Source organism: Zalophus californianus, chromosome 6 (assembly GCF_009762305.2).
Source record: "Zalophus californianus isolate mZalCal1 chromosome 6, mZalCal1.pri.v2, whole genome shotgun sequence".
Classification (NCBI taxonomy): Eukaryota; Metazoa; Chordata; class Mammalia; order Carnivora; family Otariidae; genus Zalophus; species Zalophus californianus.
Genome location: NC_045600.1, coordinates 39,882,992 through 39,910,616, shown reverse-complemented (window position 1 = coordinate 39,910,616; position 27,625 = coordinate 39,882,992). Strand labels below are relative to the sequence as shown.

Here is a 27,625-nt window from a genome sequence, read left to right as displayed (position 1 = left end):
TCATTAACCTCCCCGGGTAATTACTGACCTCTCCTCTGTGTTCCTTGTTCACGTCTTTGTTATTGTACTCCTCACTGTTTACTCTGTTTATTTGTTTGGATGTCTTCCTCTCTATATAGACTAGCGATTTGCTTGAGACTACCATCTTATCTTGTTTGTCACTGAACTCTGACTATAGTTCATTACCAAGTACATGCTGAATAAATGTTTATGGAATTAAATATAAATGTGGAGAGAAGTTTCTAATAGCCAATCATAGGATCTAGACTCTCAGACCTTTCATCGATGATATGTAAAAAGCAAGTGATCATGCCTATAAATAATGCAAAAGTTGGGAGAGATAGCAAATGTATTGAGTGACAGGATCCTCTTAAATCTTGGCAGACTAGGAAAATGGAGTTAACCTAACAAGACTAAGTTTAGCAGAGATAAAATGCAAGGTCTAGTACTTCCTTCCAAAGTGCCAACCATAATAATGTGAGATATAAGAAATATAGCTTATTACTAAGCACATATAAACAAAATCTTAAGGATATGAGATGATGTAAACTCAACACAAGTCACCAATGTGATGTAGCTGACAAACATGTAATGTGCCTATAGGTAGGATTGGTAGAAATTGGGTGTCCACGGTGAGGGAAACCAGGGTCTTGCTGTGGAATGCATTAACCGGCTCACACACTACTCAGAAAGATGTTCTTCTTGGGGCATAACACTCAGAAAAGGGATTTGGAGGGACTAGAAGGCACACAAAAGAGGTCAAAGTGTACATGGATTTGAAACCAATCTGTGTTGGTTGATAGCAATGGAAATTTAGACTCTGGAAAACAAAAAATGCCAAGGTTAGTATGACAGTTATCTTTTTATTTTATGGCCCTACATGATACAATAGGATTAGTGGACACATTGCATTAATATATGAGAAAATTTCAGAAGTGACCAAGAATGGAAAGCCAGTTTGGAAGGCAGTGAGTTCTCTGTCACTGAGAATGTTCATAAGGTCTTTTGTAATGGTTCCTTCCAACCCAGAAATTCTCTGATTCTGAGCTCTTTGATCAGTCATGTTAAAAAAAAAAATTATCTCAACACTTGATCATTTCTAATATTATGTACCACTGGAAAGAATAAGTAGTCATAATAGCCTGCCATTTTATTAATAGATTAAATAGCTAATTTTTTGTGAGGCATTAAGAATCAAGCTAAAAAAAAAATAATGTGACTGAGTAAGGCCTCTGTCTTTCTCTGGGAACGTTTGCTTCCCAGATAACCATAGGGTTACATTTTTAAAGTCTTTTGAAACTTTTAATTGTGACTAGAAGTCTGCATTTTATGTGTACAACTGGAGTTGTTGAGTAATATTTTAATCCGTTTTGGTACAGTCAACATTCTTCTGGAGCAGATTCAAAAAAAAAAAGGAGTAAGTGGAAACCCATTTGAACCTGTTCCAGCTGGAAGTCTGTTGTCATCTATACCAGCAAAATAGATACTGCAGGAGATGTGTTTTTGGTGGCTGAAACCGCTACATTTTCCATTTCATTACATCTAATGTAAATGTGCCCTACATGTTTATTAGCCAAACTAGAACACCATTACTAAAAAAATAGAGGTAGCATCTTTTCCTTAAGGGGACAGCAACACAAAACAAACCTTGCTCCAATATCACCTAATACTGAATAACCAACATATTTTTCTGCACTTAAATTTTTATGAAAAAGAAGCAAATGATATAAATAATTAATAAAGGCACAACTAGCGAGCTGATATTAAGAATTTAATGTGGGAAGTAGGGAAGGAGCAACTTTTAAATTATATCTCCCAGTCAGAGATTTAACTTCTAAGTCATGGAAATGAAGATGGACAAAAAGGTAGAAGTTCTGGAGTTCTGGGCCAAGTTCTGGGCCCAGTTCTTGACATTGGCTCTTACATATGACATTAACAGGTCACTTTCTTCCCTCATAAGAAAAGGATACTAAAATTTCAAGGAAGAGAAACAGAATATCAGAGAGATCAAAAGAAAACGTAAGGTCTAGGATTTGAACTCAGATCTCACTAACTCCAAAACTCATCCTCTGCAGTATTATTTGTATTTCTCAACGTCAAATAAAATGATTCTGATTCCTCTTCCATCTTACCACACAGAATCTCTGAGGGAGGAAAAGAAAAGAATCAGCATTTTCTGAGAACAAATTATGATGACTGGCAAATGTTTTCTGTAAAGGGCCAGATAGTCAATATTTTCGGCTTTGTGGGCCATAGAGCGTCAGCTCTAACTACTCAACTCTGCCCTTGCAGCACAAAAGCCAAAGACAATATATAAGCAAATGAGTGTGGCTGTGTTCCAATAAAACTGTATTTTAAAAAACAGGTGGTGGTATGATAGCATCAAAAAGAAAAAAGTAATTAGGAATAAATTTAATACAAGAAGTGTAAGACTTGTACAATGATAACTACAAAACATTATTGAAATAAATTAAATATGACCTAAATAAATGGAAAGATATGCCATGTTCATGGATTGGAAAACTTAATATTGTTAAGATGGCAGTACTCTACAAACTATAGATTCACCGCAATCCCTAACAATGGATCTCTATCCAAGTCTAAGCAATCCCTATCAATTTCTGGTTTTCAGAAATTAACAAGTTGATTCTAAAATTCATATGGAAGTGCAAGGGACCCAGAATAGCCAAAACAACATTGAAAAAGAAGAACCAGTTTGGAGGACTTATACTTCCAGATTTCACTTAGTCCAGAGCTGCATTAATCAAAACAATGTGGTCTAGACATATAGATTAATGCAATAGAACTGAGAGTCTAGAAATAAATCCTCACGTTTAGTCAATTGTTTTTTGAGCAGGATGACAAGATGCTCCGATGAGATGCTTTTTAACAAACGATTCCCGGACGCCCTTGGGTGGCTCAGTAGGTTAAGTACCCCACTCTTGGTTTCGGCTTAGGTCATGATCTCAGGGTCATGAGATCAAGCCCTGTTGGGCTCCACGTTGATAGTGGAGACTGCTTAAGATTCTCTCTCTCTCTCCCTCTACCTACCCCCGCCCCTGGCTTGCACACACACTCTCTCTCTAAAAAAAAAAAAAAAAAAAAAAAAATTCCAGGACAACTAGATACCCACATACATATTAAAGAATGAAGTTGAACTCTTATCTCACACTAAATATAAATTAACTCAAAATGGACCAAAGACCTAAGTATAAGAGCTATACTATAAAACTTTTAGAAAAAAACATAGGCGTAAATCACTGTGATCTTAGATTAGGCAATATTTTCTTAAGCATGTTCCAAACACCCCACCTCTTAATACCAGTGTCTTTGGGAGTGAATGTCAGCATCTGAATTTGGGGGACACAAATATTCGGACCATAGCAGGGGTCCAGCATAAGAATCCCTGAATTCTAATCCCTTTAGGAAGACCCTCAAAATAGTCAAATCTCTGTCAGCTTCAGAGATCTACTTAGAAGATTATTTAGCATTGCTCAGAAATCCCATCCAATATTTAACAACGTTCCCTCTCAGCAAACTACTCCTTATGTCTTTGTGAGGATGGAATGAAAGAGCAGTGAGTACAATATGGTCTGCCATCGGGAAAAGGAGAAACAGAAATAGTCAGAGCTTTGAAAATCTGCTGGCACCTAAAGAGTCAGCTTTCAGGTTCCAAAGGCAGGAAGGGAGTCACTGGAGTCTACACACTAGTCCTCGTTTGCACTGATGGGGTGTCCCTGCCATAGAATGAAGTGACGGCTAGGTTTTTCTTTTTTCAATTCAGCATTGTCCTGTGCAGAGAGTACAGAAGTGAAGGAATTTGGAGAAATAATCAAACTGCCAGCTACTGAGAGAGGGGAGAGAAGATAGAAAAATGTCAGTAAAAGCATCAGGGGGAGCCTTTGTTGGTCCTGGAGTTTGACTTGCTGCCGCCACCACTGATCTTCCCCAACACTCTGATCAGGAGGGAAATCCATCTCTCACAAAGATTGCATCAGAGAGCAGAGAAATAGCATCTCGATGCCAACGAAGCATACTGGATTGGGGGGAAAAGAGAAGTGGGTAATCAGAGGGCTGGGTCATCGACATAAACACTCAGCACAAAGCCATATTATGGCTTTAGTTAGCCCAACAGATAATTTCCTGGCTTTGAAAAGTGGTACTCAACTGGATAGAAATTTTATATACAGTAAGGGTAAGATAGTGGACTTAAATCTCTCCTCTATTCCCAGAAAAGCTACATTAAAAACACTCCAGAGTGTAGGAAATAAATAAGATATTTAACAGTCTCCTCCTATTCCCAAACTCAATTTTACTCTTGCTTTGGCGCAGCTATCCCTGGCTCCCAGGCACAGGGCAGGGGAAGACTGCATACTCAGGATGGAGGACAGCACCCCCCCTCCCCCAATCTGCAGCTACCCTGCAATCAGCCTCTACTGGATACCGTTAAATTGACATTTAACGGTACAGAGGACTAATGAATCTCTAAAATTATCCAGTAGCTCCACGTATGTTGTATAAACAGGAAAACAGGGAGATAACACATTCCTACCATTTGCTTCTCTCCCACTGGTGTGCTATCACTATAACATCTGATACTGTGACTCCAGCTATTAAAACAACAATTCTCTTTATGTGGCTTATTTCCCAATAAGCCAAAACTAATATTCTCACCACTTTGGGACAATTCAACCTTCCTTCAAGAAAGGGATAGGAATCATTATTCTGCTAATACTTCTCTCTGCCCCAGATTTTTTAAGACATGGGAAAATAGGCACAGAAAGGTCAGAACACTCATACAGCATCTCAGCCAATGCAGCATAAATCAGTAACACAGACAGGGCTAGGACAAATATAGCTTCATTGCTCCTATAACACTTTATTGTACTAATTTGTCTATATTCTTGTCCTACAAATGTCTGTGGGCATTATTCATCCTAGTTTCCTCAGCCACAGCCCAGTCACTCACATGCAGTAGGTGCCTAAGACTTGATTCTTAAATGAATGAATGAATGAATGAATGAATGAGCATGTGCCCAAGTGAGTGCAAGCACATAAAGAGAAATCAAAATGGATTGCTCACGGTTCTAATTTCCTTGGAATCTCCTTTGTTTCTAAGTACAGAAATATTAGTAGTTTCCATGGGGCTCAATGTTCAGCTCAAACTGACATTTACAGAGGGTAGGTAGAGAGAAGTGCACTGGACATTTTAACACTTCTCCCTTCTCTGAAATCCAACATGATTGCACTTAAGATTGGTAGCATTTTTATGAAAGTTAATTGCAACAGTACCTGGTATTTTTATTTAAATGTCCCATATACATTTATTCTCTCCTCTGGATGGGTTGAGGGTTGGTATGTTGGTATGATGGGTTGAGTATTCTGTGAAAAGCAACTGCTAGAGAGCAGGTTCTGACTTGAAATCCTCTGGTGCTCCCCCATGGAACCCAGCAAAGAACTAGACACACATAGAAGCTATAACCATGTGCTGCATTAAAGAACTGTCAAACTGAGTCAAGTCCAAGGTCTACCCAGTTCCACAGCAATACCAGAAATGGACAGCTTCAAACAACAGACTTGTTTTTCAACAAGGCTTCCAGACTTGTGTAATGTTGCTGGTTAATGCTGAAAGATAACTAACAAGGAGTATCTGTCTTGAACAAGAGCCTCAAGACACAGGGTTGGAAGACACATCTGTTGTCCTTGTTGGCAATCTCGATACATGAGAGATGTCCATTGCAATATTTTAATCCCATCATCCATCTTTAACCATCCTATTTAAAATAGCTTTGCCTGCTTTAGTTTTTAATGCATCGTGCTTACGGCCACATGTGTGTTTATTTGTGTGCTGTTAGTCTCCCCTGTAATGGAACTCCATGGAAGCAGGGTGTCTGCTTTATTCTCCACTCTCCCCACCACCCACCATGCCTGGGAAAGAGCCTGTCATGTAATAGGTTTTCCATAATTATTTATTTAGTGATGCTGCTGAATTTACAAATGTTCACTCACGAAGAATCAGGCTTTCAGATAAAGCAGAGAGGTCTAGGAACGTGTTAACTGCTTGACAAGTATCACACGCACGCATGTGCACATCCACTAAGCTGAAGGAGGAGTTTTCAGGAAATGGACACCTAGAGCCAAGGGAATATATTTTTCTGACAAAAGCCTCATCCAGTGACCAGTAGGAAGAAACAGGGCCAATCAGTATAAAAGATTTGGAAAGAGACTTGCTGCGTCCTACTAAGGCTAAAAAAGAAAGTGGCAGTGGGGGGTGGGGGGGAATTGCTGCAAATAAGCCAGATGGGGTAGAAATCCATGGAACTTACAGCAGATGGCACTAAAATATTAAACTAACATTTCCTTATGCTCCAAGCTGAGCTCTATGTTAATGCTGATTAGGAGAGTCGGTCTATTTTAAAACATTCAAATGAAAAACGAATCCTGTACTGTTAAATCACTCTGCTAAAAACAACTCCAAGCATTAGCATCTAATGTGCTTTCACACAAGCGATATGTTAATATTATTCAGGCAAGGTTACGTCTAACAAAACCACCCAGAATAAGAGAGAGAAAAAAAGCCCAGTCTCATGAATCTGTTCAAAAACAAGCTCAGCGTGGTAAAGCCGATGAAAATCGGCTTCTCTGATCTCCATAGCAACAGCTGCAACCCTCAGACCGACGCTCCAGAAACCAGATTTGTTTTTCTCTTTTCCAAGTACCTTTGCATGATATTTTTCGATAATGTTGAAATACAACTGACATTGCATAAGGGGTAAACACGCTGCCTGTTCCAATTGCTTCAGTATTAGGGTGGCTTGTCATTTTCTCATTAACCCACAATGTGAAACCACTGTCGTAGTGTAGCACCTGGCTCTCCGGGGGAATACCCCAGAAAAATACTGTCAACTGAAAGTCAGACTTAATAATATTTATAGGCTGGCATGAGCTATCCAGTTGGAGAAGAAGATATTGTCAAGATTTATAAACTATGCAAAGTAATAAGCACACTATCTGCTTTGCAAATATTATTTAAGGCTTCCACCTAAAAAGAAGCCATAGAACATTTGTTTTCTCACTGAATTTGAGGTATGGAGTCCATCCAATCCCAGTCAGCTCAGCAAGTCAGAAAAAGAATTAAAAATAGAACCATGTAAACAGGGGTGCACTGAAGAACTCTTTCAACTATTCTGTATGGTTGAAAATTTTTATAACAAGATATTGGGAAAAAAGGAAATATATCTGATCATCATATAATACATAAATCAAAGGAACTTTCCATTGTTCCATGTTCTTATTACAGGCAATGTAGTGGAAAAATAAAAGCTGAGAGATATTTGCTCATTGGCTAATTAAAAGTGACCCACTGAAGGGGTGCCTGGCGGGCCCAGTTGGTAGATTGTGGGACTCTTTATTTTTTTATTATTATTTTTTAAAGATTTTATTTATTTATTTGACAGAGAGAGACACAGTGAGAGAGAAAACACAAGCAGGGGGAGTGAAGAGGGAGAAGCAGGCTTCCCGCTGAGCAGGGAGCCCGATGTGGGGCTCGATCCCAGGACCCCGGGATCATGACCTGAGCCGAAGGCAGACGCTTAACGACTGAGCCACCCAGGCGCCCCGAGTGTGGGACTCTTGATCTCGGGATTGTGGGTGTGAGCCCCACACTGGGCGTAGAGATTACTTCAAAATATAAAAAAATAAAATCTTAAAAAAAAGTGACCAACTGAAAAAAAATGGAGGATTGAGAGAATTTGAATATGAATATTAAAGGGACGTATTTGTTTTATTAGATGTAATAATGGTCCCATAGTCACATAAGTAAATATTCCTATTTTTAGAGATGTACACTAAAGCATTTAGGGGTAAAATATCTTGATGGCTGTGACTTAATTTTAAAATGCTCCCCTCAAGAGTATATATAAAACAAACTGAAGAAATGGTAATGATGGATAAATTCTGTTGATTTATATGTGGGAGTTCGTTACAGTATTTTCTCCAATCTGTATGCAACTTTCTATAATAATCTATTTTAAATATCTTTTAAAAAAGAACCATGAGTACTCATTTTCAAATCATAGGTAAGAGTTAAGTGTTTGAAGAGTCGACCATAACCTTGTCTTCTTTAAAGGATAATTAAAATCATACTAGTTTATGGATGACAAGTTTTGTCAGTGCCTATGAAATATCCTGTATGGACTTTTGCATTAATTGATGCATAATTATTTTTGAAAGAATGAAAATGGTGGAGGGGTGCCTTGGGTGGCTCAGTCGGTTGACTGTCCGACTCTTGGTTTTGGCTCAGGTCATGATCTCAGGGTTGTGGGATCGAGCCCCGCATCAGGCTCCACTCAGTGTGGAGCTGGCTTCAGATTCTCTCCCTCTACCCGCGCACACCCCCTTCCCTGCTCATGTGTGTGAACACTCTCCCTATCCAAAATAAATAAATCTTTTTTAAAACAGTGGAAAAGGAAGATGAAGCAAAATGCACTACACAGGCAAGGTATTACAAGAAACCTTCATAGGTGGAGATAGAAATTCTGTGTAAATCCTGCCCCCTTCCCAGTGCCAGTCCACCTGCCTGTAAGGGACTGCATAGACGAGACTGCCCTGAATTGCAAGCACACCAAAACTTACTTCCCACTTGGTATTACTGAAACCATATAACAAAAATGGAAGAGCTTTTTGAGAGAAATGGCAGTCATCTGAATCATTTGATGTAAGAAACTAATCCTCAAGGGCATGTTTAGCCATTTTAAAGAGGTTATTCCATGTTTATCATTGTGAGAATCTAGCTAAACCTCTTCCCCAAACATTATTTCAAATATTCCTAAAGAATCTGATTGTTCAGAAGGTAGCTTTCCATAAAAATACGTCATAGGGCTGAACCTCCTTCGTGTGTAGAGTTACACTTTGGGAAATGGGAAAGAAGAATGTGCAATTCTCAGCTTGCCATGAATTCAGTCCCTTTTAAAGGAAAGTAACCGTAATGGTTCTGCGATAGCTGCTGGTCATTCTTCTGTGTTGGGAGAAAGCCATCCTGCTTGCCTGAGACCAGTGTTGGGGGCTTGAGCTAAATGCGGATGAGCGGCAATAACGTCCCTGTGACAGGTGAGCATCGATGGTAATGAAGCAGCCCACTCGGATCCTCCCCAGCCTGGGGAGCAGTAATGCTCAGTGCGCAGAAGGAAGATGGGCTGCTGATGGAGCTCAGGTGCCACAAAGACTTGCCAGGCTGCCAGCCTCTAAGGCCAGGGGGCTGATCCACCGAGGAGAGCCCACCCCTGCTGCCTCACATTTCCTGTAGCCTTGGCAACTGCCATTACTGACTCTAATCTGGGTGCACAGCCTGATCTAGCACAGAAAACACAATCCAACCATACATGATAGTAACTGCTGCCATTTACACCGTATGCCAGGTCTTCTACTAACCTAAGCCCCTTAAAACAGTATTTAATGAATTCAACTTAAATCTCCTTACTATTCTAAGGACTAGGAATTACTATTTTACAGATGAGGCTTGGGAAATTTTAGGCCAGCAATTGGGGGACTGGGGTTCAAATCTGTATCTGTCTATTCCAGAGCTCATGCCTTAGTCACTACGTAATACTGCCTGTCTCCATATCAACCTTAATAACAAGCCTTGTTTTAAATTGGGTTCTGCTGTGTCCAAAATAACAAGAAGCATTCACTGCAGAAAGTTTTCCCATTTTATAGGGGTTATAAAGTTTCAATAGACCGGACTTGTACCAATTCCATAGGCTCAGCAAACAAAGGCTGAACACAGGCCTACAGTGATGGCATCTTCTGCTTTGTCAACTCAAATCTATTATTGGCTATGTCAGCTGAACCTCAGAAAAGCATTTTTCTCTGCTGACTCCATTGGCCCTTTCCTGGGATGATCACTCCAGGAGTGCACAGCCAAGAGGTAAATGCTCTTCATGAGTAACAGTAGGGGATCCACACACAATATTCTCTTTTTAATTGGCCTATTATTCTTTAAACTTTCACTGGACTCAGTAACATTTAAATGAGCTCCTGGGAAAGAGCAGTTATAAAGCACCCTGACATACAACAAAATCCCATAATACACTTCAGTGTCTTTACCTACGTGTCTGGGGTCACTATTCATTTATTTATCAAATGTTTATTGTGTCCCTGCTACTTGCCAGGCACCACTGTAGGCCCTGGAGACAGCAACAAATCAAGGTGTGTGATGTTAAAGAACTTCAAATCTACGCGGAAGAGACAAGCAATAAGCAAATAAACAAATGCACATATAATATAGGGGGTAATGATAACAGCTATGGAATTCTAAAACAAGAGATAATTGTGCAAGAAGTCTGCAATAAGTACTTAATGCTCACTGAATTTCTAGTGTGCCCCATGCTTCGGCAGACAGTCATGTTACTAATTCTGGCCAATGGGCCATAAGCAAAAGTGGCATGTGTCATTTCTAGGAGGAGGCTTTGGAGAACTAGCATGCCCCTCGAGCTTTCTCTTCTCCTGGCATGACAACCGGGGAAACCATATGTTGATATTCAGTGGCACAGGTGAGAAGGAGCTTGGATGCCTTTGTAACTGGACAAAAAAGAACCCCCGCCAACTAGCATCAGATTCTGTATAAGCCAGAAATAAATATTTGTTGAGCTAAGCCGTTGAGATTTGGGGGTTTGTTACTCCAGCGTGGGCTGACTGACAGAGTCAAAAAACTACAAAATGCCAGAGCCTGGGGAGAAGAGAAATGGGACTAAAGATTCAGAGAACTGAATACCACAGTTGGGGTTAACTCAATGGCTGCAAACCTTGCACAGACATTTTATAGATCACCCTAGGGGAGTCTAAAAGATTCTGATGTAGGGACATCACACCCAAAGATTGTACTCTGGGATATTTAGGGTGGAGCCTAAGCATATATATTTTAGGTAAAAAACCAATACTCAACAGAAGAAGATAAATTGGGCCAGCTGGCTTTAGGAAGCCTTCCCAGAAGCAACCTGTCCCACAATATGCTTGGGAAGGAGCTTATTAGTGAGATCAAGCCAACTTCCTATAAATCACTGGAAAGCAGGCACTCAAACTCTGACATATTAAGAAAACCTATAAACTTATTAATTGAAACTTTATGAAAGAAGATGTTGCAGAAAGAATTCCTGCATTAAATCAGTAACTGGGCTAGATTCTTCCAAAGTCCCTTCTCATTGTATAATTACTATTAATATAAATACTTAAATAGTAATAAAACAAGAGCATAATTACTTAACCTAAATGTTCTCAATTAATCCTCACAAGAATCCCATATACAGGTACTATTCTGCCCTTTGAACAGATGAAAAAACTGAAGTGCCGACAGGTTAACTTGCCCAGAATTACACAGCTAGTAGTAAGTGGTAGAGCTAGGATCCAAACCCAGCTGGCCCCTAAGTCCTTGTCCCAGTGAAGAGAAGGGTATATGATCAACATCATACTGAATCCAGAGAAGGGGAATCTAGACAAGGGGTCACCAGAGAGGGAAGGACCTCGGGCATGGCTCAGGGATTCTGCTCTGATTCTAGCTGAGGATCCCTGTCCTTAGAGAACAGTTCACAGGTCACAAAAGTGAGCTGGAAATTTCCAAAGAAGCATCCAGTCTTCCTGTTCTAATTCTGTATCAGGCAACAATGAACTGATGATCCCCACACTAGGATGGCATTCCCCTGGTACCTGTCCAGTGTAAGTTTAGAAAGGGCATTCTGGTTTAAACCAGATTCTAATATGTTTGTGTCTCAGAACACATACTGCTGAGAATGGAGTCTTAGACTGAGGAAACTTACTCCCTAAAATTGTGGACTAGTCTTACCCTAAGGTGGCTCATTCTGGAGATCTGTTGCATAGGAGGAATCACACACTATCTCACTAACACATGAAATAGAATTGGTTTATCAAATTACACCTGTATGGTACACCCTAAGAATAAAGGAAGCATGAAGGACTCCAAGGACCCAGGACACGGGGAATGCATGTTTGAAAGGGAAGCCAGGAGAGCTCAGGAGCACTGGGAGCCTCAAGTAGCTGAGGGAGAGTGTTGAGAGATAAAAGAATGGTGGGAGGCAGGGGACCTCAAGATCCTGTGCCTATTTCCCAATTTTGCCTGGGGCTAGCCCTAGAAAGAGGGCTCTAGTTCTCTCAGCAGTTTATCTCACAAAAACTTCATATGCTTTTGCTCTGGTAAACCTGATAGTCACCACAGGGCTACTTCTTGCTTTGCACAACTCCAGAGGGCACCACCTACTCACCTTGTGGTTATTAAAGATCTGTTTGTTTTTTATGATAATATTTCACTAAGTAGCAATACAATGTCTTGAGGACAGGATTGTTTTTTTCTAATAGGTTCAGAATTATGCAGCAGTAATTTCAGCAGTAGGACTAATTAGCATCAGCAAAGGAGAGTGCAAAGTAAAAAGGTATGGAGGAGAAGCAAGACATAAAATCGTGCAACTGTGGGACATATGTTCCAACATTCTAACAACAGGTCTTTCCCAACCTCATGTTACATCATGGGTTGGCATATTAGTCAGGATGAGGCTAGCTATAGTAACAACCCCAAAATTTCAGTGGCTTCACATGGGAGAAATTTAGTTTGAGCTAACTTAATAGATCAGTGTGGTGTTGGGACCTAGGTTCTTTTCCCTTTGTCATCTCCTAGATGTAAAACCTTTAAGGAGAACGAGACACAACTCTGTCTTCAACATTGCCCCAGATGTGACCCACTTCACTTCCATTCACATTCCATTGAAAGAATTAGGCCATCTAGCCTCACCTAGATGCAAGGAGGTCTGCGAAATGTGGTGCTGAACTGAGCAGCCACTTCCCAGAAATGACTCTATATTATGGAAGAGAAAGTATTAACTTGGTGGAAAGTTACCCAGCTTTACCTGTTACAAAATAGGCATCATATAAATTATAAGAACAAACATTATATACAGCTGGAAAGATAAAACTAACAATTCAAGTAAATGATCTGTATCTCATCCGAGAGGCTTATGAGTCCAGATACAACAGATGAACAGTAAGGTTGAATTCCGAAACGGCTCTCTTCACTAGGACTTTGCCCTCAGCCTCTAAGGTTTGGCTCAGGGACTTCTCAAGCAAGGAGTCCTCTTGTGTTTTTAGCACACTAATGCGACCTGAGGGAAAGGTGTGGTATCCACAGGAACAAGAATGGAAATCATGAGAGGCTTTAGAAATCAAAGTCAAAGCCAAGACTTTTGGCTTTGGAATTAGAGCACATCTTTGCAGAATATATAAAATCTACCCCAAATTTCAAGATTCTGTCAGAGGAATAAAAGAGGGCCTAAAAAATGTGGACCCCAACAAAGGGAAAAGAAAGAAAATAAAAGGGACAAATTGACAATGAGGCTATTTTACCTGTATCAAAATTATCTAGAATCAAATTACTTGTGACTTTTTTTTTTATTTCCAACATTGGACAGAACTATGACTTTATACAAAACTGATTCACCATCAGTTGACTAACCTAAAATTAAAGAAAAATTAAATCCTTTCCAGGTAACTGGACTAAATTTCCAGCTGACTGACAATGCTAACACTTGATCTAGCTACACATAGTGTGTACTATTCTGAAAGTCCTATTTATGTCCATATACACTAATGATAGTAAATCTTACATCTTCAAATTCTAGAGTAACTTGACATAGAAAAGTTTTAGATTTTCTTATAGACAAGTCAACTACTTGGAAATCAGTTTAGTTGGAAAAGGGCTCCGGATGAGTCAGATCTTATTTCAGATCCTGGTTCTTCTAACCCTGAAATATCACCTGGAACAATTACCTATACATCAATCTTGGACTTCCATTTAAAACGAGGGCATGGATCCAAAAACTCCTACTAGTGGGAAACTATGGTTCACAAATTCTACACGGTATTATATTTTATGGTTTGGTACAGGCTAAATGGTATAACTTGAAATTAATTCTGGTAAAAACTAAGCTACCCACTGGGGAGTATCTTTTGAAACTCTGTCCTCGTGCTTGTTCCAAGGAAAATACGGATGATGATTTAACTGATCAATCACCACATAAATGGTCCAGCCATTTAGCCAGCCAGTGGACACTGTAAAATCATTCAAAGACATATTTTCTTACTTCATAACCCAAGAGATCTGTACATGTCAAAGCTGGTGGTTTGAGATGAGGTTAGAAAGTAAAGGTTGGATATTTTCATCACAACCACTGGATGGCAACAGACATTAACACTGAGTTGAGATAATCAATACGAAAACCACTCTTCTGCTTTACTTGATTTCCTCTGCACTTTTAGATGTAGAATCAAATCTCCATGAGGCATTAGGGGGAGGTTAAAAAAAAGGGGGGGAGTTTGGAAGTAAAAGAATTAGTTTGGGGATACATCATCTGCTTTTGCCAGTGATTTGTGTGTAGAAAAATCCCCCATGATTTCAGCGTTCAGCTAAGAGTTGTAAGAAAATGAGGTAACTGCCAGAAGGGAAGATGTAAGCCAGAATGCTGCGTTTACCATAATCTGCAGCTTTCAACTGAATTATTTATTAGTGGCAGTGAAATCTTTATCGTGTGTAAGATCAAGCTTGTAACTCCTCATTTGTGCCTGGTACAACCTGTGCCTGGGGCTCAACCCCACCCTCAGGCCCTTTCTCTCTCCTATGATTTTTCCAAGCTATAAACAGAGACCACCTGGAGGACTCTTTTGACTCAGGAGGCCCTAAACTACTGGGAATGGGAATGTTTAGCTATCTGTGTTTCCACCATGTCCTTCTGGGGTCTTTGTTCTGGAGGCTTTGTGAGGTGGCGAGATGTTAGGAACATCCTCCAGAGTGGGCTGCCAAGACTCAAATTATCGCCCCTCTACTTCTCTCCCATGAGGAGGTGGAAGTCTCAGAGTTAACAGTATAAATTTCACTGTAAAGCCCTCATATAAACCATTTTAACTAATATCTGAGCCCAAACAGAAAAGCCAACTTTCAGGGACAGAAAAGAAAAGAAAAAAAAAAGAAAAGAAAAGAAAGGGGGGGGGGAGAGAGGAGGAGAGGAGAAGGGTGGGGAGGGGTGGGGAGGGGAGGGGAGGAGAAGTTGGGCACTACAGGAAAAAACTGCCAAAGATTACTCTGAGTATTCTGAAAATTCAGCCTCAACACAGGCCCTCAAACAATAATTCTCAAATTCTGGTGTGCCTAGGGTTCCCTGGGACCTACTTAATGAAGCAGATTCCTCAGCCCCTCCCTAGGAGATTGTGGGGTGAACCTAGAAATTTGTATTCTAACAAACAGCTTCTGATACAAATGGTCCAACAACAACTCTTTGAGGAACACTGTCGAGAAAAACCCAACAGTTTCACTGAGCACCTCATCCTCTCTCCCTACCAACTGACCCAAATCTCCACAAGAACAGACAATTCCTGGATCAATACTTCACCTGGCAGAAGAGGACTACTGCCTCAGGCCTAGGTCATTTCAAACCTAGAAGGAGCAAGACAGAAGTAGTGTTGACTCTGAAAGCCCCGAGCAATCACAGATAGACCATGGTCAGCTGTAGCCTTGAGATGAAGGAACCAAACCCAGTGGTGTGCTTGTCCCTACTTCAGACCCCAATTTGAGTGTTTGCCTTAAAGCCACCTTTTTCTCTGACTTTAACCTCTGCTCTCTGGCAGGCTGCTATCTTTTCTTTGCCTGTTAATATAATTTTTATCCATATTTGGGACTGTACTTCAGGCTTTCTGAGGTTTTTTTTTTATAAGTTCCTAGCCCTAGCCAAACTTGCACCTAATTCTATTTACATAAGCGACTTGCTTGTCCACAATCCCTGCTCCCCCCCCCTTACTACATGCCTTATTTAACCTTCACAGCTACCATATTTGACCCTCATTCCAGCTCCAGTCTCAGCCACCCAAACATCACGGTCATCTAAACACACTGATGATCATTAGACCCCCAGCAGCTTGGCCATGGAAACATACTAGATACAGAGGTCAAACTGTGAGAGAGTATTTCAGTGCTGTCATCACTCAAATGGATGGTTTTCTTTTTTTTTTTTAAGATTTTATTTATTTGTCAGAGACAGAGAGAGAGCACATGCAGGGGGAGAGGGAGAAGCAGGCTTCCCACTGAGCAGGGAGCCCGATGTGGGGCTCAATCCCAGGGACCATGACCTGAGCCGAAGGCAGACGCTTAACAACTGAGCCACCCAGGCGTCCCTCAAATGGATGGTTTTCTTACAGTAGACACAAAAAAGGGTTAAATGACTCATGAAACAGGACTAAGTTTAGGGTTATTTTTTCCCATTGTAAATGTTTTTGCATCTACTTGTAATCATTATGGTGACTGAAAACTAAAAGATAACTTGAGAGATGTTGGGAATCAAGTCACCCCAACCACCCATCCAATGCCTCAGTGAGTCCTGTGAAGTCAGTCTGCAAAGCTCCATCCATTCCTCTCCAAGCGCATGGCTACCACCCTGTCCCGGTCACTGTCATCCCATACCCGCACTACAGCCATGGCTTCCTCATCAGTCTTCCTGCTTCCGCACTTGTCCTCCTCCAACCCCCTCCCGGACAGCAGCCAATGTGACCTTAAAAAAATGGAGAGCAGGTCATGTTACTTCCTAGTTTAAAACTCTTTTGGTGGCTTCTCACAATGGTTGGTATAATGACCAAACTCTGCACCCTGGGCTGGGTATGAAAGGGCACTGCCAACCTTCCAATCCCATTTCTTGCCACTGTCACCTTGGCCTACCACACTCCAGCTATGAAGACCTTTTCTTTTTTTTTTTCAGTTTCTAGAATGACTCCAGAACTTTCCTCCCTCTGGCCTTTGTATTTTCTATTGTTTGGAATTTTCTTTAATCATCTCTTGCCATAGTTGGCCACACACTTTCCTCCTTCTCTGACCTTTCTACCTAAGAGTGACTACCACCCTACCACCAGGTACTCTCTCACTCTCACACATCACTCTACTGATTTCCTTTTTAACTGAAACCTCCCCATCTCCACCAAAGTAAGCCCCATGAGGGGTGGATTCATGTCAGTCTTGGTCACCATTATACTAATAGCATCAGGCATGTAGTATACCTTACTGGTTGAGTCAAAAGAAGGATGAATGAATCGGTAAGGTCTTGCTCTTGCCAGGCTGGCATAACATTAGGTAAAATTTATTTCATTCTGTATTAGAGTGTTCTGTGGGATTGCAAAGATAGAATCCAGAAGTACGGAGACTGTATCTGTGAGTATCTCACCCAGACTTTAGTGGAAGGTGAAGTTAGCATTTAAAAGGGATCGAGAATCATCTGGAGTCAGTCTTGGCTCTGAGAATTAGAAGTATGTGAATTATATCCTCCAAGCTGCATGATTATATCAGCAAAAAAGGATGATTTATGTGAGGGGTAAAGGGGCTAGATAGTGAATCAGGATCACCATCTATGAGTGTCATTATTTCTTAGAGGCACCATGATGTTTGCCATCTGTGAACTCTATCTCTACAGGCAAGTTCAAGGTTGAATTGAATCCATCTTAGGAGCTCATTTATGCCCCATTCTGTGCCCAGGCAAAATTTACTAGGGAGTTGGGGTTTACCATGTCCCAAAAAATGACCTTGAAATATTACAGAGGTATAATAACCACTTCAGAGCTATACACACACCCTGTTGAAATATCAAGAATATCTGTCCCTAGAAATAATAAGCTCTGGGGCCACCCAGATTTAGAGCAATTCTATCCAAGCCTGAGAAGAAAACCTCCCCCGTGTTTTAAAGTCGCCATTTAAAAAACATAGGTCACTTTTCTGTCCTTCTTTCTTGCTGCTTGCTGTGCCGGCTGCGCGCTCCCCTGCGCGCCCCCATAGCCATGCCTCGCAAAATCGAGGAAATCAAGGACTTTTTGCTCGCAGCCAGGCGAAAGGACGCCAAATCCGTCAAGATCAAGAAAAATAAGGATAATGTGAACTTTAAAGGTCGGTGCAGCAGATACCTTTACACCTTGGTCATCACGGACAAGGAGAAGGTAGAGAAACTGAAGCAGTCCCTGCTCCCAGGTTCGGCAGTGACGGAGCTGAAGTGAACCCGGCCCACTGATCTGAACTGTATTAAAGTTTTAAAAATTAAACAAACAAACAAACAAACAAAAAAACACATAGGTCAATGAGCAATCTGGGACAATGCTAACCTTGTGACTACTTCAGAAGGAAAAGCCAGAGAGGTGAGCTGCTTCCCAGCAGCCTCACTTGGAATGCCTAGGCCGGGACAGCGCCTTCTACAGATGGGCAAAGTCTCACAAAAGCAGCTTAACTGTTTTGAATAGTATAAGATGGAAGGCTCAGTGTCTCCATCTAAGTAGTACATTGCATACGTCCTCAGAGAAGCCGAGCTTTATCCAGCAGTTACTGGTCCATCTTGTTGAAAACTGGCTCGGGGGCGGCAGCTACAAGGGAAGGGGCCTAAGTCCTCAGGCTGGTTCTGAGATCTGCGCTGTGAAAGATAGAGACTTTCCAAGAATCTTTACAGACTGATTTATGAATTTGGTCTCGTGAAACAAATAAACATAGGACTAGAAGCGGATGACTTGTTTTTAGAATTATAGTAAGGAAAGTAAATGGGTCACACTTATTTTGGTTCCTTCAAATATTTTAGGACAGGAGCGATATCTGGCATAATAATGAGAAGCAATAATAAACACCATAAATGTTAGGTCTGTTTAGATGACCTCCATCTGGTAGCCTTCCAGCAAATCATGCCCCCAAGGAGGAGATCAGCTTTTCCCTGCCACGAGGGGCTGAGCTTGGCAAGCTCAGGCTGCTGCAGCCGGTGATCACAAAGGGAAGGTACAGAGGCCTGCTTCCCAGGGCACAGGAAGGGATGGAAACAGCTAAATGCCCCCTCAGTCTCTCCAATTAAAAAACAACATATGCCTCAGGCATGCTCACCAAGGTGGTTTTTTACTACAGGTCTGGGCTGCCAGCTCATCTGCTTACAACCCAAATTCTCTTCAGCATGCTTATTGAAAGCACAGGTTTGTGCCCTGATGCATTCTGATTCTGCAGTCCTGGCGCAGGAGCAGAGTGGGGACCTGCATTTTTCATCAGTACTCCAGGAGGTTCTGAGGAACCTGGTGCTCGGGCAATACTTTGGGGACCACTGGCTTGAACCAACATTCCTCAGACTGGTGTCACTGGATGCGTGCTTGAGAGGGCCACAAAGAGAATTTTCACATTTTGTATTTTTATTTTAATAATCTTTCAAATGTTAAGAACATTCTGGGGGCACCTAGGTGGCGCAGTTGGTTAAGTGTCTGCCTTCGGCTCAGGTCATGATCCCGGGGTCCTGGGATTGAGTCCCAGATGGGGCTCCCTGCTCAGTGTTTTATTGAGATTCTCTCGCTTGGCTTTTCACTCGGATGTCCCTGACAGTCAGGGCTAACCTTGCAGCTAACCTTGCAGCACTGAGAACTTCTCTATGTTCTCAGAGTCTGATGCTCTACTTCTCCCTCTCCCTCTGCCCACCCCCCAACCGTGCCTGTGTTCTCTCTTTCTCAAATAAAAAAAAAAAAAATCTTAAAAAGAAAACCACTCTGGATCATTTAGATGATAATTTTATAACCAAACATTGCCACAAGACTTCCACTAAGTGTTTACATTCATGTTGTACTTTTAACCGTGTTTCAGGCTAGTGAGTTTTTATTTAGATTCAGAACTTATTTGAATGTTTAAACCAAAGTGAGGCTCAAATGATACCCCGTCATTAGCTCAGGAAGGGCACAAAGGAAGGAAAGGAGCAGATTTTGACAAATAACATCAACAGATTGCATTTGGAGGGTCTACAGGATGTCCAGTCAACAGTGGGGAAATGGGCTTGTAGCTCAGGAGAAGAATTCTCCAAAGCCAGAGATCTGGGATGTGCTACCCATAAGGCAGTGGCTGAAAACCTGTGTGGGTGACAGCAAGGAAATGAGGGACAAAGAAAGACAGAGACAGAACTCAGAGGCAGAGGAACTGGAAGAAAGGTAGCAAAAATTAGATGAGGAAAGAGGTCAGAGTGTAAGGGCTGGAGCAGGAAGGGGAAACACCAGGGAGATAAAGGAGGAAAAAGTTCTAAGAAGAGAACAGTGTTCATGTGAGTGGGTATTGTCCCTGATTTTACTGTCACAGGAAGCAAGTTACAAAGCAGTGTGTCCAGTGTGATATCACTTGTGTGGTTACAACTTATATATGCCTGAATACTTGAAGAAAATTTCTGAAAGGCATCAGAACAACAAAACCACAACAAAAGCCTGTGAATATCTCTGAGAATTAGATCAGGAGGGCAGAGTAGGGGAAATGTAACTTTTATTTGGCACCATTTCGTTCAGTTTATATTTATTACTATGAACGTACACTAGTTTCTCACTAATGTTTTAAGGACTGGCGAGCACTATGATCTTAAATTACCAGAGGGGATGAGAAGGATGAGACTTGAGGGGCGCCTGGGTGGCTCAGTCGTTGGGCGTCTGCCTTCGGCTTGGGTCATGATCCCAGGGTCCTGGGATCGAGCCCCACATCAGGCTCCCTGCTCCTCAGGGAGCCTGCTTCTCCCTCTCCCTCTCCCGCTGCTTGTATTCCCTCTCTCACTGTGTCTCTCTCTGTCAAACAAATAAATAAAATCTTAAGAAAAAAAAGAAGAAAGATGAGACTCAAAAGAGGCCGTGACCTTTATCAGGATGGTCATAGGTAGGAATGTGAAAGCTGGCTGCCATAGTCTAAAACACTGCTTCTCAGGCTTTGCCAGATACAGGAATCACTAGGGGATCTTGTTAGAATGCAGATTCTGACTCCATAGGTCCGGGATGGAGTGAGATTTCTAATGCGCTCCCACATATGACCCACGTGGCTGGTCCAAGCACCGTACTTTTGAGTTGCAAGGTAAAGAAATCAGAATGCAGGGAGTGGATGTGAGCCTAAGAGACCACTATTTCCCAAAAAGTGTTCCCTAGAAGAGGAACCCTGAGGAACACACCAATAAAAAAAATTCTGCAATTAAACAGGTTTGGTGAATTCCACACAGCCATCCTGATGAGTCACACTGGGTGTCAGTGTTTTATTGAGATTCTCTCGCTTGGCTTTTCACTCGGATGTCCCTGACAGTCAGGGCTAACCTTGCAGCACTGAGAACTTCTCTATGTTCTCAGGGTCTGATGCTCCTAACAGGCCTTCCTGGAGGGTGTGGGGGAGCAGAATGACAGAGTAGCGAGAGTTCAGGAGTACACATAGGAGGGAAACTGGAAAATGACAAACTGCATTTTGTCTCCAGTGCAACAGCACCAGAAGCCTGTGAAAAGCGAAAAAGCTCCAAAAATAGACCTTAGGAGGCCATGTGTCCCAGGAAACCCTGGAGCTCCTTGACAGCCCATACTCTGATGCCATCAGATATTTGCCAGACCTTATTCTAAATATTTCTGGACCTTTCTGCAACTTAGCTCAGCAACAGCCGCACAGCTCCAAAGCCAGAGACAATAAGCATACTGTGAATACTTGAACTTGAATGCATTTATACTGCCAGAGGCTTCAGTGGGCAAGAGCAGGCGACCACAGAAGCTGACCTGCCCCCACTGCCGACAGAGCCCTGCGTGACCGGAGCACGATCCTACCGTCCACTGACAGTGATTAAGAACAGCCTGGGGGAGGCTGTGCGGCACCGATCCTCCCACCTGCTGAGATGGAGCAGGTGAGACCAGCAGGAACATCGGAGCTCCAACAATATGCTGGCAGCACTGAGTCATCCTCCCAAGACCTCTGGTGCTTGGCTGCCCCAGCACAGCCTTTCAGACTCTCTCTACAGAGAATGCAGCTGAGCAGTCAGTTCTGGCGGGAGGCTGGAATTCAAAGGACCCCTCAGGGCAGAGAGCAGAGGTTATTCACCTTGGCAGGCCTGACTCGTGTGAAAAGACTGCCACTCTCTACTCTCTCATGCCTAAACTTGGCAGCAGAGGGTCCAAGCCATATGGGACAACTCATACAGAGAGGAGAACGGCACCGGGATTGGCCGGAAAGGATGCTCGGGAGCCTTTGCATTCGCAGCTGTGGTTTTCCTTCGCCGTCGCCCTTCGTCAGACGTCTGGTCACTCTTTTCAGTCCCAGCTGCCGCACTTGTCTCTCAGATTTACTAGGGAGAGAAATGGGCCTGCACAATTTTCTCCTTATTAGCCTTCCGATGTATTTGCTTCTGAGAATAAACATATTTGAACAGCACTGCACACATGGTGACTCTTTCAGGGACATTATTTGGGGGATAAGATGGAAACATGTCCATTCAAGTACGGTGATGTGAACTTGTACTCAGCAAGACACAAGCTCCACTGCTTCAGGACCAAAAGGGATGGAAGATTGTTCATGCTCACGCCATTTCCCGGGGCTCCCTGCAACTTGCAGGTCCTTCCCTATCACAGTCAGAGTGGAAGCAAAAGAATCCAAAATTGGTTTTAATCTTCACCTAACAAACACACCTTCCCACTGCTAAATCTGTCATCAAATATCCTCACTATTGCACGCACTAAATACACTTTAAACTCTCAGGGAAGAGTTATTTGGGAAATCAAGAGTCAATTCTACGGGACGCTACATGACGCCACGTGTCTAAGCCACCAAGCAACCACACAGCAGGGTTATCTTTTTATCACATCCCTCTCGGTTCCCCTGTTCCAATGTGTTAAAGAATTTAGAAGCTGGCTTCTAATCTACAATGGGAAAGATCTGCCCTCTATTTTTATATGAAACACTTTAATTGCTATCAGTATCACTGACGTTATTAGCATATACACAGGAAGAAGGGTATATCCTTGAAATCACTTATCCCGCAAAGGCAAAATACTTTGAAAGAAGCAAAAGCAGAAGAGATCAGTGGGAGGGGACTTTGAATAAAGTTTTGCTTTGGTGTTTTGAAGTTCTACCTGAGTGTTCTCCACCCAGGAGCTGAAGAGACCTTCCCTCCCTTCACCCAATGTAGCCCATGAACTAGACTGCACAGGGCCTAATTTATTCACTGACTCTTTGCTTCCTTTCCTGAAGTCTGTAACCCAGTTGCAGTCAGGTGTGGTAGATGATCTGGAAAGAAGAATGCTACACATTCTTCACATACAATGTGTAAGATAAAATAACACCTTCCTTTACTCCTGCGTTTGAAGACTTCAACTCAAGACTTCTCGTAGGAAAAGTAGAATGGCCAAATTAAAATCATTCTTAAATTATGCTTGACTTTAAAAATTAACTTAGGTCTTGCTGAAGAACAAGAAAAATTCTGGAATTAACTTTGGTCCCTGTCTTTCCTGACCGGCCAGGACACAAAAAAAATTTGGAGTTATCAAGGTCCAAATCCCCTGTTCCTTGGGTAAGAGAAAGGAAGGTGCTAAGATCCATGTGGCCCAGGTAAGACCCGGTTTGGCTTGTGAAATGGATGCGCTGACTACGGTGGGTTCCAGCCCCTACAGGGATGGAGCCACTCGCCATCACTGAGAGGTGGGAAGACGGAAATGAGCAACCATCCCTTCCCAGGCGAGGAAATCCAACCCGGGGACGAAAGGAAGGACCCATTCACTCCAGCCAGGAGATCTCCGCGTGTACACACACATGCTCTTTACTGGGGACGCGGGGCTTCAGCCGGCCCAGCGCTGCCACGTGGAGCACGAGACTGCCACCGAAGTCCCGGCTGCGAATCTGCATCTCACCATCCTCCCCTGGTTGTTCTCTGCCAACAGCTGGGACCGGGCAACAGGGCCGGGCCTGAACCGCCCCTCTGCGGAACACTTCAGAGTGCCCTGGGAGCACTCAGCAGACAAGCTGCTGCAGTGAAGAAAGCTGTCACTTTACCTTGTTGCTTACTGAGGAACAGCAGAGGAGGGGCGACGCCAGCACCACGCGGCTCGGGGCTGTGCGTGGCCGCCGGGCTTCGGCTGGAACTCGCGGCTTCGGCAGGTGTCCCCTGAGCAGTGGGCCCCTCGGGCGACGCCGGGGCTCCGTCCCCTGAGGGCAGCTCGGGGCCGGTGTGGGGGGCGGCCGCGGGGAACTTGAGGAAGGGGCCGGGGTCGGCCAGGCCCTGGCGGCTGGCTGCGCCCTCCTCAGCCCGGGCGCCCGGCTCCTCCCGGATGGCGTCCAGGGCGCCTGGCTTCATCGGGGGCGAGTCCTGCTCCCGCTTGGGGCTCTCCTCCGAGGCGGAGGACGCGTCGCACGACTCGATGATGAGCTCGCTGTCCAGCTCGGCCTCGCGCTCCTCCCTCAGGATGCTGTACTGGATGGACGGCGAGGCCGGTGACGGCGGCGGGCCGCCCACGTGGCCGAAGGTCACGTAGCCCGAGGGCAGCGCGTCCTCAGCGGCCAGCGGGTCCTCGGACACCAGCTCGATCTCTGAGTCGCCCGACTCCGCGCTGCTGGCCTCGTGGTCCAGGGGGCTGGGGATGGTCGGCAGCCCGGACCTGGCCTTGGCCTCGGGCCTATTGGCCACCTGGCCCGCCGGCCGTGGGCTCTCCGTTGTTTCATAGGATAACCCCTTTGCTTCTTTAATGGCAGTGATCAGCTCATCCTCGGAGATGCTGCATTTCCCCTGGGATTCTGCAGCAGATGGTTCTGTCGTCCCACAAAGCGAACAAAGAGCCAGAGAGGCACACACACGGACAGACAGATGGACACAGAGAGAAGAAATAAAACAAAATTCCATTAGGGGAGATGTTTTCTTGTTGCTTGAGAAACACATATCTCATTAGCACAAAAATAGTCTGTTTCCAGCGCTATGCTGAAAAGGCAGGCCACCTGAAGGAAAAGGCTAATTACTGTTATGGCCCAATTAGTCAGTGTTTTACATACCTATCTATCTTCATCTAGCTACTTAAAAAAATGACAAAGCACTTTCTTAGCAACAGTCCCTCAGTTGGTTTTTCTATTTCAGTGTGGCAAAGATTCTAGAAGTCATGGTTTTAATTTCGGATTCATTCTCTCAGGGAAGTTTTCCAGGTTCACAGATTTCATCAGGTAATCTGATGTACAGAACTTTCTATTTTGACCCACCAATATCAACAAAAATGAAAAATCATCCATTACTCCTTACCCATTGCTTTTCATGTTCCCTCCTTCAGTAAGACAAAGAAAGCTTAGTCTGGATCCTTATATACAATTTGATATCTGAGCTTTACATTTCCCATAAGAATCAATACCTTTACTCTTTTTCAGTGAAAAGTGTAACAAAGTAGAGCAATATAAGAGAAAATTTTTGCCAGTTCTACTGAGCAGGCTGTGAAGATGACCATAATGCACAATGCCCCTGGGCTTCTTCATTTTCCTCTCTTCCCCTCTTGAGAAGAACAAAACCCAAGAGTCACCCCTAGCCCCCTGGGTGAATGCCTGCCTTCTGCCTGATGTTTATCCAGATGGCCGGAAAACTTCATCAGCAGTCTTGCTGGTATCTCTCTCCCTTAGATGAGACCACCTGGGATCACCATGACGACAGTTTTTGGAAGCTTGGTTTTTCCCTTGCCCTACAGCAGGGCCTTATTTCAGAATATTCCAGACTGGTCTCCAGCCCTTTTATAAGCAAGAAATACTTGTCATTTCTCCGAAGCTTTGAGGTCACTGATTTGGGGGGTGAGGGGAGCAGACTATGGCTAGGTAATCTGTTACCTTAGGATTGTGGGAGAACCCCAATGGACAAAACATTTCAGATTTGTCTAATTCTTTATAAAGCAGAACTGATTTTATCCTTTATCCATACAGCATTCATTCATCTATTATTTATTGAGAACCTACTATGTGTTAGGCTCTCTTGTAGGCATTTGGGACATATTTAGTGAATGAAAGATGTAACAAAATCTCTGCTTATATTCTAGTGGGAGGAGAACACAATACATAATTATATATATATAGTAAATGAGTGAAGTATATAGTAGGTAAGATGTTAAGTGCTGTGAAAAAAAGTAGAGTAGGGTGAAGGGATCAGGAAGGCTGGGAGAAGGTGGGGATGAATCTGCAATTTTATTTTTTTTTAATGATTTTATTTATTTATTTGAGAGAGAGCGAGCGCGCACAAGCAGGGGAAGCAGCAGGCGGAGGGAGAGGGAGAAGTAGGCGCCCCATGGAGCGGGGAGCTGGTCAAGGGGCTCAATTCCAGGACCCTGGGATCATGACCTGAGCCGAAGGCAGATGCTTAACCAACTGGACCACCCAGGTGCCCCTCCAAGGGTAATTCTAATAGTCACCTGTAGTTAGGGCTGGCAGACTTGGTAAATAAAAATAGAGGACATCCAGTTACATTTGAATCTCTGCTAAACTCTGAATTTTTTTAAGTGTATGTCCCATGAAATATTAGTATTTTATTTGGCAACCCTACCTCCAGTTGAAAACCATTGAGATAGAGCACTCAGAAAAGGCTCAAGGATCTTGCTTCATTTACTCAAGAATAAGGATGGCTTCAGGGCGCCTGGGTGGCTCAGTTGGTTAAGCGACTGCCTTCGGCTCAGGTCATGATCCTGGAGTCCCGGGATCGAGTCCCGCATCGGGCTCCCTGCTCGGCGGGGAGTCTGCTTCTCCCTCTGACCCTCCCCCCTCTCATGTGCTCTCTATCTCTCATTCTCTCTCTAATAAATAAAATCTTTAAAAAAAAAAAAAAGGATGGCTTCAGATAGCTGGGGGATGTGGGATGGAAGGGCCTGATGTATTTCATCTTGGGCAGGTGAAGATACTACCCTGAAAAGGATCCATCCTTATTATGAGTTAAAAGCTTCTCAGTAGACATTAATAGATGTTGTCCTTCGTTCTTAACGGGAACCAAAAGTTGAACAAAGTGCTAAGAGGAATCGGGGAAAAAACTAGAACAAAATAGGTTTCTGTACACTCAGTTTTAAAATGTATGGGCCTCTGGCTAAGATATTGGTCATTATGTGGCATGACTGACACAGTAAAGCTAGAAACAGTCAGCAAAAATATTTGAACAGATTATAAAAACTGAGAAGGTTAGAACTGCCCTGCCTGGGGAAATGTGTTTGCTGCTGACAATAATTAGACAACATAATTTAGAAGGATAAAAGGCAAGGTGAACATGGGCCAATTTGCCAAAGCTGCAGAGGCCACTGCCCAGCTGTGAATGATGCTGGCATTCTGGTCTCCCCTTTGCTCCTGGCTCATTCTTCACTCATCATCCAGAGGGATCACTTGAAAACACACATCTGATCCTGCCCCTCTTCCCTTCCTTCTCCCCACTCCGGCCACATTGACTTTGCAGCACTCCCGGCTCCGGGCCTCTGCACTGGCTGTCCCCTCAGCCTGGCCCCTCTTCCTCAGGTAGCTACATGGTCTACATGGTTTGCTGCTTCAGGTCTCTGCTCCCCACCTCCCCAGTCATGTCTCAGCCCAGAGCCCTCAGCAGGGAGAAGCCTTCCCTCACAACCACCCCCATCACTCTCTTACACTGTGTCTTGCTTTATTTTTCTTCATTACCATTATAAATACCTGATATTATACATTTATTTATTTGTGTGTAAGTCTTCCCAATAAGAATGCAAGCTCCATGCAGACAGAAATCTTGCTAGGTTTCAGCACTGTATCCGCAGTGGTGATGGGACAATGCCTAGCATGGAGAAAATGGTCAACACACACTTG

The 27,625-nt window shown here is 43.2% G+C and overlaps 2 protein-coding genes across 4 annotated transcripts in view; one reads left to right on the top strand and one right to left on the bottom strand.

The window, feature by feature from the left end:
- The window catches only part of RTN1 (reticulon 1), a 215,647-nt gene that overhangs the window by 62,937 nt on the left and 125,085 nt on the right, over positions 1-27,625 (bottom strand). For all 3 annotated transcript variants that reach the window (XM_035727868.1, XM_035727871.1, XM_035727869.1), the window contains exon 3: positions 23,852-24,604. In XM_035727868.1, coding sequence (XP_035583761.1) covers positions 23,852-24,604 — 753 coding nt within the window. The remainder of the gene's footprint in view (positions 1-23,851; positions 24,605-27,625) is intronic.
- LOC113923818 (60S ribosomal protein L38-like) lies at positions 17,866-18,078 on the top strand. Its single transcript, XM_035727872.1, has one exon. It carries the CDS (start codon positions 17,866-17,868, stop codon positions 18,076-18,078), a length of 213 nt encoding a protein of 70 aa, XP_035583765.1.